This window comes from Hemicordylus capensis, chromosome 2 (genome assembly GCF_027244095.1).
Source record: "Hemicordylus capensis ecotype Gifberg chromosome 2, rHemCap1.1.pri, whole genome shotgun sequence".
NCBI classification, from domain to species: Eukaryota; Metazoa; Chordata; class Lepidosauria; order Squamata; family Cordylidae; genus Hemicordylus; species Hemicordylus capensis.
In genome coordinates, this window is record NC_069658.1 from 311,449,437 (window position 1) to 311,470,320 (window position 20,884).

Genomic DNA, 20,884 nt, shown 5'->3' on the forward strand with positions numbered 1-20,884 from the left:
TGATCCAGCCGCCCAGGGCTTCCTGCCTGATAATCTGCGGGGAGAGCGGGCTAAGCCCGTTCTCCCCACAGACCTCACTTGCCTCATAGCATGGCAGTCAAACTGCTTTAAAATTATCAGACTTTCTTTGCCCCAAGTAAAGTAGCAAAGGGCAAATTTCCCTAATCAGGGTTGGAATAGGACTTTAAAAAACAAACCAACCTGCTGCAACTACCAGGAGGAGGAGAGAGCGAGAGCGTGCGTAAATTCTTCTCCAGCTCTGATTAAAAATCTGAGCTGGAGAAGAACATTTGGCCTGTAATGTTTATCTCCCATTGTACCTGCCATATTCTATTTTTGAGCTGTTCTTGGATAGCTTTTGGTGGCATCGCTAGCCACAAGTCTTTGATGCGGTATCCTTAAAGAACAAGATGAATACTTTTGCTAGCCATTGTGATGCAATACGCTTTCAAGGAGGGCTTTTACATGTAAGTAAGTAAATAAGAAGGTTGCTTTGGTGCATTGGGGTTGAAAGTTGTGTGTGTGTGTGTGTTTCATTCAGCAATATTATTAGGGTGTCCTGAGAAATAGAATGCTCCAGGTTAACTTGACATTTCACCAGGATGGTACTCCAAAATACTTCACTTTGTCAGATGACCACCTAGGTGGAAATAAGTGCCAGTCTTTCCAGCATCAGTTTGGGCTATGATGCGGTAAATGTTGCAGCCTATTGGCATTAGCATTCAGTAAAGAACTATACTGATAATAGATATAGTTGCTTAGCAGGGTTCGAATACTGCAGCTTTGATATATCTGAAGAAGCAATTTCCCCCCTTTTTTTTAGTTTCAGGAAAATCTGCACCCTTTTTGGCTCTTTGTCTCACTTTTTTGCTTACAGTATTTTGCTAGCGTTTTCTTTCTTTGGTCTTCATCTTGGAGTGATTCAAAACTGAACACAGGAGGCGTGCAATGGAAGTAGCTTTAAAACACCAATGTCTCTGATGTGGTGACAAGAACTTAACTTCCAACAGCAACACTTCAAACAAAGCACCTGGGCAATGGGAAAACATACTTTTAATCCCAGAGTTATTGCAGATGAAATGACACATCTTATTTTTCTCAGCCCATATTCCCTGGTCTGGCATTTGTATACAGAGAAGATCTCTCTAACAGCTGGTTCTAAATGCAAAATAGTAGTGTCTTGTGAGCATCTCTTGTGGTTTGGCTTAAAGATTATTTTTAATCATTGCTATCTTGCTCCTAAACATTGAATCAGAAACCCAACTTTAGAGTATTTGCGGTATTAGAAGTATTTGAAGTATTAGAGTACTAGAGTATTTGAAGAACATTTGAAATGTTCTTCAGTTTCCTTCAACAGTGGCTCCTAGGCCCTCCAGGAAGGAACTATTTCTAGTAAGAAATTTATTAATTAATTATAGTTTTATCCTGCTTTCCCTCCAAGGAGTCCAGACCAGTGTAATGATTATGTTTATCCTCAAAACAACCCTATGAAGTAGGTTAGGCTGAGAGGTAAGAAACTAACCCAGTCACCCAATGAGTTTAATTGATGAGTGGGGATTTGAACTCAGGTCTCCCTGATCCTAGTCCAACACTAGGACTGGGGAGACCTGATCCTACACCACACTGACTCTCATATGATTTGAGGGAATATAATGCATGAACAGTGAACATCAATGTCAAGCCCTTAGTTCATTTTTCAGACCTTCATTTCTCAGCACTTTTTTTTAATTCCTTGAGTTGAACCAATTACAGATTGTATTCATTTACTGGTCTCACTTGTATCTGTGTCCATGAAGGAGATTAGGGCACAGGGTAATTCCCTTTTTTACCTCAAAGAAAGTTACCATGTTGATTTTGGTTGTGAGCCACACTGAGACTCCCATTGGGGAACAGAAAGATGGGATATACTTTTTTCATAAATAAAACAAACGTGTGAGATAGGTTCGGCTGGGAATGTGTAAGGCTGTTCTCATAAGCAGCCAAACCCAGTCTTAGGCAGACAAGCCTGGGTTTGGCTGCCCATGAGAACCTCCGGGATCCACGTGGATCCCAGCAGTGCTGCTGTGCCAAACCCAGGGCCGAAGCCGGCATGCCCTTAAGCTGGCTCCCTGGATCGTGTGTTATAGTCGGCTACTTGTAGCTCGTGCTCACACATATAGGCGCCTAGAGCGCAGCGCCCATCCCCTGTGGGAATCCCCAGTACACTGTGCTTGCTGCATGGTGCACTGTGGGATAATGAGTCCTGGCCTCAGAGCGATCCGCCCTGCTCTGCACTACAAAGAGCAGCTGGGACCATTTGAGAGTGTGGAGAGCACTCTCACCAATCTCAGAATGCTCGTCTGGGCAGAGGAGTATCTAGGAAAAATAGGGCCTAGGGCAAGCACTGAAATGGCGCCCCCTGTCCAAACATCTGACACCCATCTTTCAGATAACTTTACCTTAATGTCAGCTGAAAAATACAAGTCAAGCTTGTTAATCTTTTAATATTTCAAAAGCAATTTAGCAGTGGACTTAGCCAGATCAAAAAATGCTGGAAAACTACAAATTTCAGTATGCTGGGGCTCATGAAATACCCAAATACTATGTGGAGGTGTACTTGGAAAAACTAAATAGAAGTGCCTGTCTAATTCTCTGCTATGCAGTGTAGCATCATGAATACATAAGTTTTAAAAATAAATGGAGAATTTGACTTTTCCCAGATACTCTGAAAATAATTAAATGATATGCAGAGTAAACGGTGTCACTGTTTGGAATATATTCTAGTATTTCAGAAAGACAGTTAAAATGAGAGAAAGAGCAATAAACTCCCAGTGGGCCTTAATACTAAGGATTTCACATTGATTCAAAGACAAACTCACCATTAATAGCCATATTATTAAGACATCACATTTAACTCACTTATCACAAGAAGCAAAGTAAGAGCAAATGGATACAATCTTAGCTCATAAACTTCAGCTCAGTATTCACAAGCCCTGATTCTCTGTTCATAGTGCCAACCTGAATATGTGTACAGTGACTTATATTAATTTTTTTTTAAAAAAAAAATTACCTGTAGCCCCTTTGGGGGACTTCCTAAAGGCTGTGGGCGGTCTGCAAAGTTTCCCACTGGCCTCTAGGGCCTCACAGGCACCATTTGAGCATGTGCAGTGGTCATTTTTTAAAATATATTTTTTTTAAAAAAAATGGCTGCTGAAAACAAAATGGCTGCTGTGCATGCTCAAATGGCCTCTATGAGGCCTGGCATGCCCTAGGGCCTCACAGAGGCCATTTTAGCATGCTCAGTGGCCATTTTGTTTTTGGTGGCCATTTCTTTAAAAAAAAATAATTTTAAGAAATTGCGCCCCTTTCAAGTGGCACCCGGGGCACTTGCCCTGCCTGCCCTACCCTAGATACGCCCCTGTGTCTGGGGGAAAGGCAAGTTTTCCAAAGCCTTTCCCCTGCCTGCTTGCCTGGTAGGTCGTGTGAATGACCCCTGTGATTTGCACAAGGCACATCTAGGTAGGTCATTCCACCTGCTCCGTGGGGGGATGAGAACTCACTCAGCAGATTATCTATTCCTCCTTACTTTCCCTAAACATAGATGAGCCTTCTCAAGGGCCTGTATGAATGCCTTCCCTTTGGAACTTTTGGCTGGCAGATATAGTAGAATTCCAATTGAGCAGAGATATTTTACATAATCTGCCAGGTCGATTGGGCGAATTCTACATCAGATATTTGCTAATAGACATGAATTCATCTATTACACACACAGTTGCAAAATTCTGTTCTGCAATATGACTTTGCATTCCCATTTCATGGCTGCTTCCAGTGTACAGTTATGTTATTAATATGGCTATGTTTAAAATTTTATGTTGTTTTAGATGTTGTGATATTGGTCAAAGACTGACTGACTGACTTGCACAAGGCTACTGAATGAGCTTCATGACTGAGCAGGGATTTGAGTCAGAGTCTGCTTAGTCTCAGGCTGGCTTGCTGTATGCCATACCAGACTGTCTTTCCCCTCCTCAGCACCATATTTTCTCTATTCTCTGATAACATATTTTTTTGAAATTCTTGTTGACATTATCAAAAAGTTAATTCAGAGAGATAATGTATAAGGAGTAGCCCAGGAAAAAATGGAAAGAGTCTTGATAGCCTTTGCTCTATTTTTCATTGGCAGCAATACACATCCACAATTTGGGGCAACTGCATGTTCAGCCCTATTGGCCAGTTCACATTTCTGCTTACCAATTGGCAACCTTTGGACAATTCTATGTGGAATTCTTTTGGCACACGGACTGCTGTGCCAATGATGCAGCAAAATATGTGATGAACTGGTTTCAGCTGAGATTTTTGCTACAAGGTGGCTGATTGAAATGCACCCTGTGGTTGAGAAATACTCAGGAACTGGCTTTTAGCAAGTCCAGCTTGCTTTCTATAAAGCCCTTGGTTATGTTAGAGCAAACAAAAATAAAGAGCTGAAACCTTTCAAGGAACATTTTTTATTCTGAGTGGAAAGCAAACTGTTGAATTGTGCTTCTCGCTCCCATTTGCTTGTGACATTGAAATTCACTGAATGGCATTTTGCATCAGCATTACATCATATTAAATATAATGCCACATTATGAGTCATTGTTATAAATCATGACATAGGCTGCATTAGAAGGCTCCTGCAACCAAGGGCGCATCAAGGTGGATTTTTATTTGATGTTTCCCTTCACAGGGGGACATAGGTATGCTGACTTAGTAATCCTATCATGTCCCACATTGGTAGCACTTTGCTTTTCCTTCAGCACTTGAGTTGAAATCGGCTTTTGTGATATAAAGCAGTTGCGAGCAAATCTAACAAAGTCTTCTGTAGCTACCGGTGATGAGGTCATGGCTTTACAAAACAAATACACTGAAATATCTCCTGATTCTAAAAAGAGATGGAAAATGTAAGATCAATGGAGGTATCTGGAATTTCAAAACTGTTGTGTGGTGATGAGAATGAAGGAAGCCCATTCCCATTTCATGGCTGCTTCTCTTTTGCTATTTTTGCTAGTGAAGAAATGAATCTCAGAAATAAGATTTATTTCACCATAAGCGCTTATTTCTGGGAGCATCCCTTCTTCCATGAGATCCCTCCAGAATAATAACTACCTACATACAGTTGATTAAGGCCTTCAGATTCAATCAGAGCATGATTTGTGGTCTATCTATGCTGGGGAGGATACACTGCTCTAGTCTGTTTGCCTCTGGACAGTAGCATAGCCAAGGGAGCGGGGGCCTGTGTTGCCCCCCCCGGGGGCCCTGCAGGTTTTTGTTTGTTGGTGTGTGTATAGTGCGCCATTGACATCCCTGGCATGTGATATCATATGCAAGGGGGTATGTCCAGAACCCAGAAGGGCCACTTAGCCAGGTAGCGCTTTGTTGCAGGGTGCCACCAGTATCTTTCCTTTCTCTCCCTCGCCCTTTGTGTGTGACTCTCCGGAACGAATTCCCCAGCCATGCTCGTGGCTGGATGCCTGATTTGTTCATTTTCTTCCCTTGCTCCAAGTGAGGGAGGGAACAGACAAAACATGTGCTGTTGGCAACCAACACAACTGGGAAACACGGGCTGGCTGGGTGGGGTGTGTCAGGCAGCCCTCAGGCGCTGGGTGGCTTGGATTCTTTGAACCTATCCACACGATTGTAGCGCTCTTATAGCTATACTTATGTGACTGGACTTCTTGGTAGCTGCAGAAGAAATCAATGATGAGGAAAAAAAGGATGCTGAAAATAGTCCTAAAGATTAGGTCAGACAGTCAAATAATTTCCAAATGGTTCTACAAGTGGAGCAATTCTGCTCCAGTTTCCACTCCTAGAACTCTAAATACCTGTGTGGGCTTCAAGTGAGGAAGGAATGGAACTACTTTTGGCCTACACAGGACACCTATTGCTTCTGTACCCTAGAACAGACACACAAGACATATGCAGTAGTGTAGCTGCAAATTCAGAAGTGCAGGTGCTCTCCACGACAGCCCCCATAGCCACATCCACACCAATGGCCAACCCTCCACACTTAGATAGATGCAGTAATTTGGGGGGTTCTTTACAAGACGTCTAGAATAGTTTCCTGATCTTACAGAACTTGAACTTTATGTAGTTATTCACTCAGAAGATCAGTCTGGATTGTCAACCACAAGGGCTGGCGGATATTCCTTATAACAAGACAGGAAGAATGGTAATAAAATCAATTGTAGTCTGATAATTCAGTTACATAGCAAACTGTTGGAATAGCAAGAGCAACGTATTATTTCCATTTAGAAAGCAAAGGGTTTTGTTTCCCTGCTGAGACCTTGCAGGAAAAAAGGACCAAGAGTGTGTCCCTGCCCATCCCTTCAGCACCAGGCCTCTGTACACACGTGGAGATGAAAGAAAGGCCACAACTTTATTAATAATTGATCTACCATGTAACACCTTTCTTATCTGCAAGTGTCCCAGAGTGAATTAAGATTGTTTAAGGCGAGGCTTTAAGGAACTATTGGTTTCTGCTGTCTCCCTGTTTAGGATGACAACACTCTGGTTTAAAGTAAAGGTCCGGCTCAAGTGCTGTCCTTAGTTTTTCCTTGCCCTCATAGGTTAAAAGAGGGAACTCTGGAATTTTTAATCCCTCCCCTCCACAAGCCGCTACATGTGGCAGATTAGTGAGACATCCTGGCTCCAATGTATTTCCAGCCCCAAGTTCCCTCTGGCTAGTGAGTAAGAGTCCAATTTCTGACAATGCAGAGTAGGCCGGGGTGGCGGGGAGGGAGGGGAAGAGCTGCTCCCACAGTCAGTCTGGAAGTTGGTTGGTTGGTTGTGCCATCGAGTCGATTTTGACTCCTGGCAACCACAGAGCCATGTAGTTTCTTGGTAGAATACAGGAGAGGTTTACCATTGCCATCTCCCGCGAAGTATGAGATGATGCCTTTCAGCACCTTCCTATATCGCTGCAGCCTGATACAGGAGTTTCCCATATTCTGGGAAACACACCGGCAGGGATTCGAACCAACAGCCTCCTGCTCTCTAGGCAGGTCACTTCCCCCGCTGTGCTTAAGTAGCCCCTCAAAATTCCTCTCAAGATCAAGAACGGTGGCAGCAACACCTGCATTTCTGTTAAGATTAGGAGGAAGGGCAGGATGCCGTGCTGCGGGAACTTCCTGAAGAGGGGAATTGGAGTTAGTTTTTAATCACACATGACTACTTTCTTCTAAAGAGCCCGGAAGCACAAGGCTTGAGGTGCTTTCTTTTCTCTGCCCTCCTCGTAATTTTTTCCTGAGGAGGAAGCAAGTACAAGTCTGCCCTGACAAATTCGGTACACATTCAGTGGGGAAGCACTTGGTCCTTTATGTGTTAGATAGTGGGAGTGACCTCTACTAGATTGGTGGTTATGGATATTGTGCTTTCCAACTATTCTTCTTGGAGGACAGTAGGAGAACTATTTGCAAACAGGAAATCTTCCTTTGTCTCCTAAGGAGTGGCTGTAAAAAACCCAAAAAAACAAACAAATGGCTAACAACAAGAGGTCTCTGTGCTGATGTGGAATGTATTTGTGCAGATGGCACCACAAGAGGAAAGATCCTTTTCTACACGTGCCAGCCTTAGTCTGGCCTTTAAGACAGGAAGCTTTAAACAGAGAAAAGCTGGTGTACATGTATGGTAACCAAAGGTATGTGCTACAGCATTCAGCTATCTCAAGTCATGCCAGCAAAAAAAGCTTTAAATGCCCTCACGTGTCTGGAACTTTTGAAAATTATCATAGACTCCAGGAAGTCTAGAAGAACATCCTACTGCTGAATAATTAAAAACTGACTGAGGCTGATCTGATACCTTTGGAATCAAGTGATATTATGGTATCAGCAGCAAAGCCACCTAGGCCTTGAAGCTCAGGTGTTAATCATCCCATTTAAAATGCTTTCTGACTTTGCTGTTGCTTGATTAACATTGCTGATCTTTGCTTTCAAGCCTCCTAGTTTTTGGCCATAGTTCAGTGAAGCTGTGTGCATGTGCAGGGGAGTACTGCTTGCATAACCAGAGATTTATTTGGCGTCTCTCATATAGCTACTTACATTGCTGAAGAGACAAGCCAAACATCAATGACCCTTCTAGGCTGTGTGTACAGTTATCCCACATACAGCTTTGGGACCTTTGTCTTTTTGAGGATGCTACATTAAAAATGCCATTAGGATGCTATTACTATTCTGCAGTTGCATATGGAATTTTAAGAAGAATCAAAGCAATTAAAGTTTCTTGAATTAACATTGCTTAATTTTGGAGCTTACAACTTGCTCCCAACCATGTTTATTCAGAAGTTAGTCCCATTGATTTAAACAGATTTTCTTGCAAATCCTTGAACAGACATCCTTGCAAATATTTTGCTAGCCTTGGACAAACCTCCACAAATTCCCTCTGGTTTATTCTATTGGTTGGAAAAGAGATCTCTTCTCTCTCTCTTGGTAGTCACAGAGAAGCAGCCATGTTCAATTCTTCACCTCATTCTTCATCCTGTTTCTAGCAGTTATTTACATAGTTGAACATCATTGAGAATATGTGAGGCTTCCAAAAATAGCTACAAGAATCAGTGTGATTGGCAGGAGATGGCTTGATATAGAAAATATCAAAGAAGTAGTGGCTGACATCCCAACTAGGTGGGGTGCAGAGTCCTTAGCTTTACTGTGCAGCATTGGTTGGGTGCAGAGGAGGACCAAATTTTGCCAAACTCCCTTTCTCCTGGAAGTGCCGTGTGTGTGTGTGTGTGTGTGTGAGAGAGAGAGAGAGAGAGAGAGAGAGAGAGAGAGAGAGAGAAATATCCCTGAGGCTTGTGCAGGGCACTTCCAGGGGAAGGAAGACTGTCAAAATTTGTCCCACCACACAAGTGTCTTCACTATGGTAGTTGGGATGTTAAATGCTGCGCAGGTGTTTTTCTCTGGAGCACCACTGCATCCTTAGTCAGCCAGTGTTTGGCTTTAGAAATCAGCTTAAAGGCAAATCAAGTATAAGCAACGATAAGAATAGATCTTGTGAACTGACCAATGAATCTACTGGTCCTTTCCTATTAAAGGTTATTAATTAATTAATTACATTTACATACTGCCCAAAACGCAAGTTCTCTCGGCAGTTTACAAACAATAAAAACAGCCAATAAAAGATTAAAACATTTCAACAATTAAAATTAACAATTAAAAGCTAAACTTTCAATTCCAATTCATACTTTATCTGTAAATGTAATATAATATCCCTTAATTTGCTTTCTTTTGCTGCAAAAATAGCCTAGAATGACAGACAAAGAATGATGGCTGACATAATGAAAATGATTACTCAAAATAGTCCCATTGAAATCAAAATTTAAATGGGATTAATTGCAGTATTTTCCACCTGTCAGCCAAAGGTGGCAGGTGGGGGGGAGGTTTCTTGCATTGAATTGTTTCATATCCCCAGTGGCAGTGGTTCCAGTCCAGTTATAAACTGTGTCACAACTAAGTCCAAGAGAAAGCCATAAATTATTTTTGACAAAACTTAGCGTGATTGGAGCCAGTGCATCAAAGGTGCATTCCCACCCTGAGATACAATGATTGATGGCCAGTTCCTACCAACTGGATCTAATTCCTGGGCAAACTGGTTGCAGGTGCCAAGTGTGACATTTGGAAGGATGCATGGGGATACATTCAGACATTCATATTTGACATATTTATGCAGTCGATATCATGTTTACTTCTCAAGAAATGAACAAAACATCAATAAGAGTATATGTATTATGTCATAACTATCCCTGAGCAGAACTGAAGATATTTTTCCAACAGAGCAGCACTCTGCAAGTGAGCCAAGCAATTGTTGTGGCCACAACAACTTCATGAAGCCATCAGGGACTTTTGACGTAACCACCCACATCATACATTTACTCCGTCTTTCAGGCACCACACATGTTCTGTGGACACATTTGTGGCCAGACTAAAGACGAGTGTTGAGAACCCTGTTCTCATTAGTCTGATTGGTGACAGACAGTATGAGGAAGATGACTGAGTGTTCTTTAAAAAGGTACAGAACATTTTTGTTGGAATTAGTGTTTGCATGATATCCTAGTATCTGTCTATTAAAATACAATCATTTTAGCCAAGCTCTTGTTAATTTCCCCAACACCCTGCCCTGCTTTTTAGGTTGGAAATTCAACTTCTTTCATTGTTAGTTAATCTCTGCTCCCACCTAAGCAATATTGAAATTTTAATTGACTTGAATGGGAAGAAGTTATTGACTATCTATCTTTCTTATCTGTCTATTTTATCTATTCGTTTTTATACCATCAAAGAAAAAATATCTCTTGACAATTTACAATTAAAAACAATCAAAACGATTAAAAACCACCAAACACCTGGATCAAAATTCTTAAGGCCTTCAGGCTCAACATCTAAGTGATACGCTTCTTCTCCTTTGCTCTCCTACTGTGTATATTTTTATACACAGTAGGAGAGCAGTCGCATCGGCGACTTCTGGTCATATCTGGAAGACGTGGGCAACAGGGCGGCAGGGCAACGCTGCCGCCCCGATGGGCTTTGAAACACGTGGACGCTGGTGGAGGGGGGAAGCAGTGGGAGGGGTACGTGCACCCTCCCCCACTCTTAAAGATAGACCCCCGCTGCCTTCGAGCCTCTCCACCTTGGTTCTGTGCACATCCCTAGCCCCCAGGGCCACCTATGAAGCACCATATCAACTAGTAAGGGTGTCAAAGAGGGCTACATATTGCTCCACTCCTATGTAACTTCTACATAAACTCTATGGTGAATCACCTAAATAACCTGCATTTTTACCCTCCCAAGCTCGCAGAGAAACATATCTCGATCCTACTGTTTGCAGATAATGCAGCAGTTTTCTCAAGGACCCCTACAGGTCTCAGAAGAGCTTTGAGCACCCTCGCTCAATATTGTAGGAAGGATCTACTGGAAATTAACTATCACAAAATCAAAATTATGGTCCTTGCCAAGAGACCAAAGACACACACATACATGGCACATAAATGCAAACACAATCGAGCAAGACACATGCTTCAAATATCAGGGGGTGGTCTTCCACACTTTTGGCACTAGGAAGACTCATGGCAACAATGGGCACTGAATGCCCAGAGGAGCACTGCAGCCATCCTAAACTTCTTATGTACTAGAGAAGGACAATACATGCCCATAGCCCTCAAATTATTTGAAGCGATGTCACTAGCCCAAATTCTCCATGGCGCTCAGCTGGGTCCCTTATCCCACTTCACCCCTCTGGAGCTTGTCCAGTTCAAATTCTTAAGAGCAGTGTTCCAAGTACCCTGATGTGTCCCCACTGCTGGCCTACAATGGAGGCAGGCCTGGTGAAAGTGGAGGCCAGAGTATGGTGACCTTCCAATGGGTCTAGCCCCCCTAACACTACAGGATGACTACGAATCCACATGGAGATGAACTCTGGTGGTGAAAATTACATCACTTGGACTCTCCCTAGCCCACCTCCTCTCCATGGGCAATGAGTAGGCCAGAACATTCTTCAAACAGCGCATAATGGATATAGAGCACCAAATGAACTTAGACAAGGTCCGAACTGCCTCATCACTGAAAGTTGAAGATATATAGCAGCACCTGCTGTATATCTTAAGCAGCTAGAGGTCCCAAATCACAGAAGGACCTTCAACTTGGCCTACGTAGGTGCCCTCCCTTCAGCTAGTTAGGTGGAATATACAGGAAGAACCCCTTCTTGGAACGTCTATGCCCATGAGACTCTGGGCATGTCCTCCTCGATTGCCTATTCTATAGAGACACCCACAAAACCCTTATTCTTTCACATCTCACTAGGTTGCCTGTCTGCATAGGCAATTCAATGCCTCCCTACTACTCTCCGACTGCAATCTTTCCGCATCATATGATGTTGCCAAGTTTTGTGCAGCTGCATGCAAAATTTGTTAGGATTTGACTGGCAGCAAATGTTAACCAAGCCTGATAAAGCACTTAGCCTTATTTTTAAACTTTTAGACTAACTCCATAGCTCCCTATTGCTTTGTCCATATAGGTTTTAGTTCTATAGCAACTTTTACAATCCTACAGCTTTTATCTCTATAGCTTTAAGTTATTTTAATAGTTTTAACTTTTTTAAACTATAAAACCATTTATTTATTTATTTAATATATTTATATACCACCCCAAACCAAGGTCTCGGGGCAGTTCACAAATATAAAACAATACAAAAAACAACAACATTAAAATCAATTAAAACTTCAAAAAGCTGCTTAAAACAAAATCAATTTACAATATTTAAAATTACAAAAGTTTAAAGGCCTGGTTAAAAAGATGAGTCTTCAAAGATGTTTTTAAAAACGCTAGAGATGGGGATGGTATCCTATAGCTTACTTCCTATAGTCATCAGTAAATATTATAGTTTTAATGTCCTTTAACTATACAACTTTTTAGTTTTACATACTTTTATGCTGTAATAGCTGATTTATAGTGCTCTGCTCTGGTTACCTTATTATTATTATTTATTATTATTATTTATTCTGTTTCTATACTGCCCTTCCAAAAATGGCTCAGGGTGGCTTATTATTTATTTATTTATTTGACTGATTGATTTGTATACCGCCCTTCCAAAATGGCTCAGGGAAGTTTACAGAATAATAAAAATAATTTTAAAAATTAACGATTAAAATCAAACTATTAAAACACAATAAAACCAATGAAACAGCTAAAAACCCTGGAAATCAGGGCAACGCTTTAAAACAATTTAAAACAGTTGATCATTTAAAACCCTGGAAGGCCAGGCCAAATAGATAGGTTTTAAGGGCTCTCTTGAAGGACAGCAGTGATCTCAAATTATGAATTTCTGCCGGGAGTGCATTCCACAGTCCAGGAGCAGATACAGAAAAGGCCCGCCTCTGCGTCGCCACCAGACGAACTGGTGGCAACTGGAGATGGACCTCCTCAGATGACCTTAACGTGCAGTGGTGATCATGTAGAAGAAGGTGCTCTCTTAGATAACACAGAGAAATAATAAATAAATAAGATGGCTCCCTGTCCCCAAAGGGCTCACAATCTAAAAAGAAACATGAGATAGACAGCCATTGGAGGGAAGCTGTGCTGGGGATGGATAGGGCCAGTTACTCTCCACCTGCTAATTAAAGAGAATCACCATGTTAAAAGGTGCCTCTTTGCCAAGTTAGCGGGGTTATGCTGGTCAAAGACCAAAATAAACATTGATTTGATTTGATTCTGACAAACCTTTAAAAATGTCTTAAAGGTAACCACAGATACTCACTGTGAACCTGGAAGAAAAGTAAGATAGCACCATATAGTTGCTTGCAGGGGAAGTGATGTAACATTAGAGAATCACAGGATAAACCCAGAAATCACTCAGATTAGCCACCTGTGAATAAGAAATGGGCTAAAAACCTTTATTCCCCCCCCCAAGGGTTTATGCACATAGGCAAACAAAAAGATGACAGGAAATGGGTTTCCCCCCCAGCTACAATGACCAAGAAGAAGAAGAAGAAGAAGAAGAAGAAGAAGAAGAAGAAGAAGAAGACTCTTGCCTCCATTTGGAGCTCCAGAAAGTTCTGATTTTTTTCTGAATGTGATTTTTCTGACTGGGAAAAGTCCAATCCAAACATGGCTGTGTGAGTTCGGGTTCTGACTCTCCCCAAAGCCATCCGATTTGGGTAAAATTGGACCATGCCCAATTTTACCAATCCGATTTTGCACAGGCCTATCCTAATCTGCCTCCCATTGAGACCAGTACAAAAGTATCATTGATTACAATGAATAAAGGTTGCAACCGATCCTGTAAAACCATGCATAAGGGTTCACTCCTTTGCCTTCTTCAAGTGCCTTATTGGAGATCCCCACATTTGTCTGCTTGCACCTCTGCATGCAATGTAATTTTTCCCCAGTCAACCAATCAGTCAGGGAGCCATTCATTTAATAACTGCATATCCCACCTTTCTAAAATCCATCAAGGCAGCTTACAGTAACAAAATGATGGAAAACTGAATAAACAATAAAGAAAAAGAAGATAAAAGAGCAACAACAGCACAGCAGCAGATAGAACAATCCAGGTAAAATCTCAGATCTCAAAGAAACAGCAATAACAGAACACCGTGAATGAAATGCCCTTTAATGTTAAATGAGGAGAGGGAGAGAACAGTCAGACTGACTGATCAACAAGTACCACCAGTTCAGTTCAGGGGCCTAGAGAAAATGCGGGCAAGGTTAACAAGACCTCCTTTGTCAATATTTAGAACAGACAAGATCATTTGTATTCAAGCTTCACGTTTGTTTTCTGCCTAAATAAATAAATGGTGGTGATCATCAGGGGGCATGCAATCTTCTACCCATCGGAATGACAAGTAGAAGACAAAACCATTTGCTATGATGTTAACATCTTGGTACAATTTTAACCGCATGGTGTGTTTCCCCCCCTATGGTAAGCTTGTTAAGGTGGAACTACGCTGGGTATTAAATCTTAAAATCTCTGCTAGTTATGAAGCTCATTCTTTGGCCTTCGGCAAATCACTAAGGCTATTCACACAAGCAGCCCAGCCTGGGTTAGGCTGCTCATGTGCAGTACCAGGATCCACTGCTCATGGGCAGCACTAGGATCCAGCGCTGCCCACCCACCTAACCCTACTTTTAACCAGACCTTTAGCCTGGGTTAAGGGCACAAGTGAGCCCTTAATCACGATGCTGGGGTTCATTGTGGGATCTCCAGAGGCCAGGATGCATTGTCCTGGCCTCTGGAGATCTGTGCTGTTCCAAGCCCAAATCGCATGGGAGCATGAGACGCATGTCCCGCCAGTGATGAAGGATTGTCTGGGGGAAAGGTCAGTTTGGCATAGCTTTCCCTCTGCCCTGCCCACTCACCTGCCCTGCAGTTGTGTGCCTAGTCTTACTGCCTCTTATAGCCAAACTAGATGTGACCTTAGAGATACAGAGATGCATCTTCTGATGACTTTTAGGGTGCTAAAAGCAGACATAGGGGGCTGAATCTGGATCCAGGCTGTGCGGGTGGGAGGATGGTTAACCTCACTCCCCACCCCCACCCACCCCATGTTATAGCTTTAATCTAAATCACACACATCTCCTGTGTGGGGAGCACAATTTGGATCAGGGCCACAGTTCAGGCAAAAGGATTAAAGTCCTCTTCCCCTACACTGGCCTTGATCCATATTCCACTCCCTTCAGCTACTTTTATCTCCCACCATAAAAGTCAGGACATGCACTCATGAATCTCTAGTATCAATGTCTAGCTTGGCCCTAAGCCTATTTATAGGGTTGCTGTAAAGCATTTTCCCCTAATGGAAAAGTATGTCAGAAATGCTTAATAATAATACATAGGTTGTACTTTCAGACACTGTGGGTATGTTTGCTCATTGCTAACTGTGAAAGGGAGTTGTCTAGAAGCCAGCAATATAAATGTATTCCTTTTCTAAAGAATGTCACATCGCCAAGGCTCGGGGGGGGAAAAAAAGGATGATAGGAATGTTTTCTCCAAGGAGATTGGGGCTTCCAGGTTGCAGGGGTAGATGAAAAGGGCAGGAAGTAGTAAAAAGGGAATTGTACTTGTGCAGTTACAGGAGGTTATGAGAATGTAGTGAGGTTAGAGATTAGAAGTGGCATTTACTAGGTTCCACCAATACTGGTGCTAGATCTTCAGGGTCTCATCAGGCCCACCTCTCTCTCTCCGTCCTGCTAACCTGAGATCGTTTAACTGGAAACTGAATTTGGGCCCTCCTAGCTGCTACTGAGCTACAGCCCTCCCCCATGAGAGACCTGCACTTTGATCAGCAAGACCGGACACAGTAAGAGACACAAAAACAAACTGCTCAGGAAGAATGAAATAATCCATATATCTGTTTAGGTCTTTTCCAGTCCCCTTTGCCTCTCACGCTTGTGCCCAGCCCCGACTTAGACAAGGAAAGTCGCTAAACTGGTTCCAGCTGGCATCAAGATATATCACAGAGAACAGCAAGCTCAACACATGTCATGAGTCCTTTCAGCTGTTGATCCATTGCAGCAGCTTACTCAGCTCTTTCCAATGGAGCTGTTTATTCCCTCTGTAGTCACTGTCTGTACATGGGTTGAATTGGAACCTGGGCACTGTAAAAGTGTGAACGGCTCTAAACAAAGTCACTGGGATAGCTAGAGGACAAAACCACCATGCAAGTTTGCATTTTGATTTCAAGTGAATTTATGCCATCCTAAATGGAGATTTTGAATGACTGTATATAGCAGGTGGTTGGCTCACCCTCCCCCACTTTTTTGGTGCTTGTTGGGCCTATCAAGCTATGGTTTTATGCAACTTTGTGACTGTTGGATTTTTTGGTGGGGTTGCTATTTAACAAAGCAACCTTTGGACTGCAGAAAGAGACCTCTGAGAAGTTTGATTAAGGCATTTCTAATAATATGAAATGATAGAATGACATGTTTTAAAATAAACCAGTTTGGTTAAAATAATATATACCATAGATAAGAAAACACATAATTTGTACAGCACCAGCAGAAAAATGTTCATAAACTGATTCAGAATAAAAAACCTTTGCTATTTCTTATAGAAGAGTCTAAAAATTTCAGTAACCTGTACTGGTTTTTTTTTTTTTTTAAATAGCATGTTTCCCAGTTCAGAGTCCTGCATACACCAGCTACAATGTTGCTGGTCTTCCAGTTTAAGTCAAGAGAGCGGAGGGTAGTTCATCATATAGAAAGGGATACTCATTTAACTCTGCCAATTCCATTGGACTGACTATGGAAGTCTACACACTGAAATACTCTGTTAAATGGACAAAGAGGCACATTTTTAACATGGTGATTTTCTTTATTTAGCCGGGGGAGATTAACTGGCCCTCTCCACCCCCAGCACAGTACCTTCAGTTACTGCTGGTGGTGTCTGTCTTGTGTTTATTTTTAGATTGTGAGCCTTTGGGGAGAGGGAGCCATCTTATTTGTTTATTATTTCTCTGTGTAAACCGCTTTGGGAACTTTTGTTGAAAAGTAGTATATCAATATTTGTTGGTTGATTGGTTGGTTAGGTCCACAGAGTTGATTAACTGAACTGATGTGCTCCACTCTCCCCAGGGAACCCACTTGAGAGTGGGAAAGGAGGTGGGAGTGTGGCCAGTGAGGAGGCAGTGCTGACAAGGGAGAAAAATTAAAGGATGGGTGGTGGCAGTGAAGGTAAGGTAGAGTGGCTGTGGCAAGCAGGTGCGGTGACGCCCACAGTGGGGCTGAGGTGCCTGCACCCTGTAGTGCCCTGTAGCACATTCACCACCTGAGGCATCACTTCTTGTCTCATGGCAGAGCTGTCTCTGGTCATTATACCAAATTGTAACTGGCATTGTCATCTGTGTACCTACAAGGAATCTCTGGATCCTAATCTGGAGTAACTGTGGTTTATTAGTTGGATATGTGTTTCTGTCCATATATGAGAAAAAGGTGGATCAAATTTCCAATATCAAACTTTTTTTTAATTCTGAAGATATTTCAATGAGGTAAAAAACAGGTGAAAATCAGAATGGTTTCTTAGAAATATTGTTAGATTGCCAAAGAGCTTTTCCAAAACCAGTTTCTTTAGCTGGACCACAAATGGCACAATGCTAGACAAAAAGGGACAAAGAAACTTATTAAATGTTACCCTTAACATCATTGGCAAGGGATGGCATCCAGGTCTTTGACAGAGCGTTGCACAATTGACCGATGATCTATCCATGAGTGGAAGGAGAGTTTGTTCATGCAAGGAGTCCTTGCATGAGCAGAAGGTGTCCCTGCGCAAGCAGAACTCTCCTTCTGTTTGCCAAAGGCATTTTGCCAATGGCTTGCCATTGGGCCAAAGTCAGGTCATCCATCTTCAAGATTTCTCTAATCTGATAGTAATACCGGCTTACTATGCAAATAATTTTCAAGACATAACCATTTTTTTAAAAATGAGACTTGTAAACAATATATGATCAACAAAATAATCATTTTCAGAATACAGAACTCTACATCAATGTGTGTTTAGGACTTGGACCGGAGTTTTATCATTTGTCTTTTGTCACAATTAACCTCAGTCACACACAGCATTTGCAAATGAAGCTTAGTACAATTATATGGGACTACAAACTTTTTAAATGTTTTAAGCACAACTTCACTTCTTCTTCACTCTCTTGTTTTAAATGTAACCTAACACTTTCTCTCCCTTTTAACCTAGATCCTTGAAGAGAACATGAAGCTGGAATGCAAGTGCCATGGTGTGTCAGGATCATGTACTACTAAAACATGTTGGACAACTCTTCCAAAATTCAGGGAGCTGGGCTACATCCTTAAGGACAAATACAATGAAGCTGTTCAGGTTGAACCAGTGAGGGCAAGTCGTAATAAACGCCCAACTTTTCTTAAGATAAAGAAACCTCTATCCTACCGTAAACCCATGGATACAGATTTAGTGTACATAGAGAAATCGCCTAACTACTGTGAAGAGGACCCTGTCACTGGCAGCGTGGGAACGCAGGGCAGAATGTGCAACAAAACAGCCCAGCAGACCAATGGCTGTGATCTGATGTGCTGTGGACGAGGTTATAATACTCACCAGTATTCAAGAGTGTGGCAATGCAACTGTAAATTTCATTGGTGCTGTTATGTTAAATGTAATACATGCAGTGAACGAACAGAAGTGTACACCTGTAAATGAAAGTGTGGCTTGGGAGGGGGAATCTACAGACCTGGAATGAACATTTTTTTGCACATCAGCTCAGTGTACCTACACAAGACTGTAGCAAAGACCAATGCAGTTTCCAAGCAAAAAGCTAGCAAATGGAGCCTATCTTTCCCACGTATATATCAGAGCTTATGCGGATACCCGTCAAAGACCCATTAAGTAATCCAAAAAGCAGACTTTCTAAAAAGGAAACAGAAAGAAACTAAACACCTGATAACAATAATAAGCAGGATAAAATGCTCGTGAATAATCTGCATCTTCAAAACATAATTTATTGACTGCATTAAGGGGGTGGGAGGAGAATGCTTGTCAGGACCTTGGCGATAGGTTCTTCGGGACTCAATGAGAGAGATGTTGAAATACACAAGCTACCAGGCATAAAGAGAGAGCTGGGGAAACAAAACAATACTTTAACATGGTCTTTGCACAGAATGGGGTGACAATGCGCCAGTGTGAATTTCAACTTAAAGTGTGTGGATTATGCAGATGTAGGGATTTCTACACTTGTGAAAAGCTTCTGCTGGTCGTTTGTGTCTTTCCATTTTTTCAGACAATGTGCTACTGCAAGTAGAATTGTTGATGTTTTCCATATAAACACTGGTTTATCTGCCTTTTGTCGTGCTGCAGATTTTAGCACAGGGATTTGGGACATCTGGGCATCATAATAATAGCAATATTTAACAATTTATGCAGATAAAACTAATATTAATTTATTTAATTAAAAAAAAAAAACCTCTACCAACATTTTTGGAACCATTCTGCAATTTAAAGTAGATAGCCTGCTTTTCTTTTGTGGAATAATTTTGTAGATATGGCAAGGGGGGGAACCCCTCTTGAGCTGTATATATTATTCTTTACTCAGATATTTCTACTAGTTGGAATTGCAGGATATTTTTTCTGCAGTAATAGATATTAAGTATAAAAGCAGGCATCTTTTATAATTTTTTTGGCTGTTTGCTGCTAGTTGTCTGGAATCTCAAACTGATAGTCCTTTCACATAGTTACCAATACATAACCGTTCCAATTTTAAAAAGAAAATAAGGAGCATCACAAAAATCCGTTGGGAAAAATGCATCACATATGAATGCAAAACTCCAGACAAGTTTCCATCTTTGGAAAATGAAACATAGGGTAAGAGAGTATATTTTGTAAGAGACTATTTTTATATGAATATTTTATTTATACTATGTCTGCTTGTATAATTCTATAACCTGTACTTTTTCTCAAAACAGGCACACGGTTTGTAATTTTTAGGCTATTTAACAGATAAAGGCTGATTACTTTGTTGACATGAAAGTAGGAACTGGATACTACTGGTGTATGTATAAAATACAGAATGACTTTTCTCTCCAGATGTATGTACAAAGTTGCTCTTTTCCTGCAGTTCAATTTGCAGAATTTGCAGAACAAGAACAGGGTATGTAGCATCAGTTGTGTCACATGGCTTGAATTCATGGTTGGTATTAACTGGATGCTCCTTTATCCCATTCAGAAAAAAATCTGAATTAGCTTCCCAGATGCATCAGTCATTAAACTGTGGCGTTATGACTAGCAAATGTGCTGTGTGTGCTGTCAGTTAAACCTCTATATTGTGCTACTGTCAAAATTGATTTTATCAGTGGAAGACTGTAGACTATGACTGTAAAAACTAGCATGACACGCATAGTCTGATTCTCATAGATAAGATTCAAAGCTTACGGGTTTTGTCCAACTGGTTTTTGGCATTCGCCTTACTTGTTCTCTCCCCAAATGTTCTTAGCTAAAAAGATCAAGTAACATTTGAATACGCTTTCAATTATCTACCCCCCCACCGCCCTAGCTTTTTTGGTGCCATTCCTCTCCTACACATTGGCATTTCCTTTCTTATCCCTATGATTTTCTACTGCAATTATGTTAAATTAAATAGTTTGCTTCTGTGGAATCATTGTGATCATTCTGCCAGGATCATTTAGGATTTGATTCCCAAGTCTATGTGCAAGCATTTCGACCTGCCTTGCACTCTGGTGTCAAGCTGAAATCAGTGGCACTTCCTTCCAAATTATGGCCACAATCCAGAGAATCCGTTCCCCATGGAGCACACCTATATTCCTTCACCAGCAATTTATACAAGGATGCTGAGAAAGCATCTAGAGAATTTGTTCCATGTTTGTAAGCTGTTTTACATAGCTATATTGCTTGTGCAAGGTCTTGCACATCCATG

General features: G+C 41.5%; 1 protein-coding gene across 6 annotated transcripts in view; it reads left to right on the forward strand.

The window, feature by feature from the left end:
• Positions 1-20,605, forward strand: part of WNT7A (Wnt family member 7A) — a 66,389-nt gene extending 45,784 nt beyond the window's left edge. For all 6 annotated transcript variants that reach the window (XM_053303493.1, XM_053303498.1, XM_053303495.1 and 3 more), the window contains exon 4: positions 18,178-20,605. In XM_053303493.1, the coding sequence (XP_053159468.1) occupies positions 18,178-18,657 (480 nt within the window). In that variant the 3' untranslated portion in view covers positions 18,658-20,605. The remainder of the gene's footprint in view (positions 1-18,177) is intronic.
• Positions 20,606-20,884: the final 279 nt, after the last annotated feature.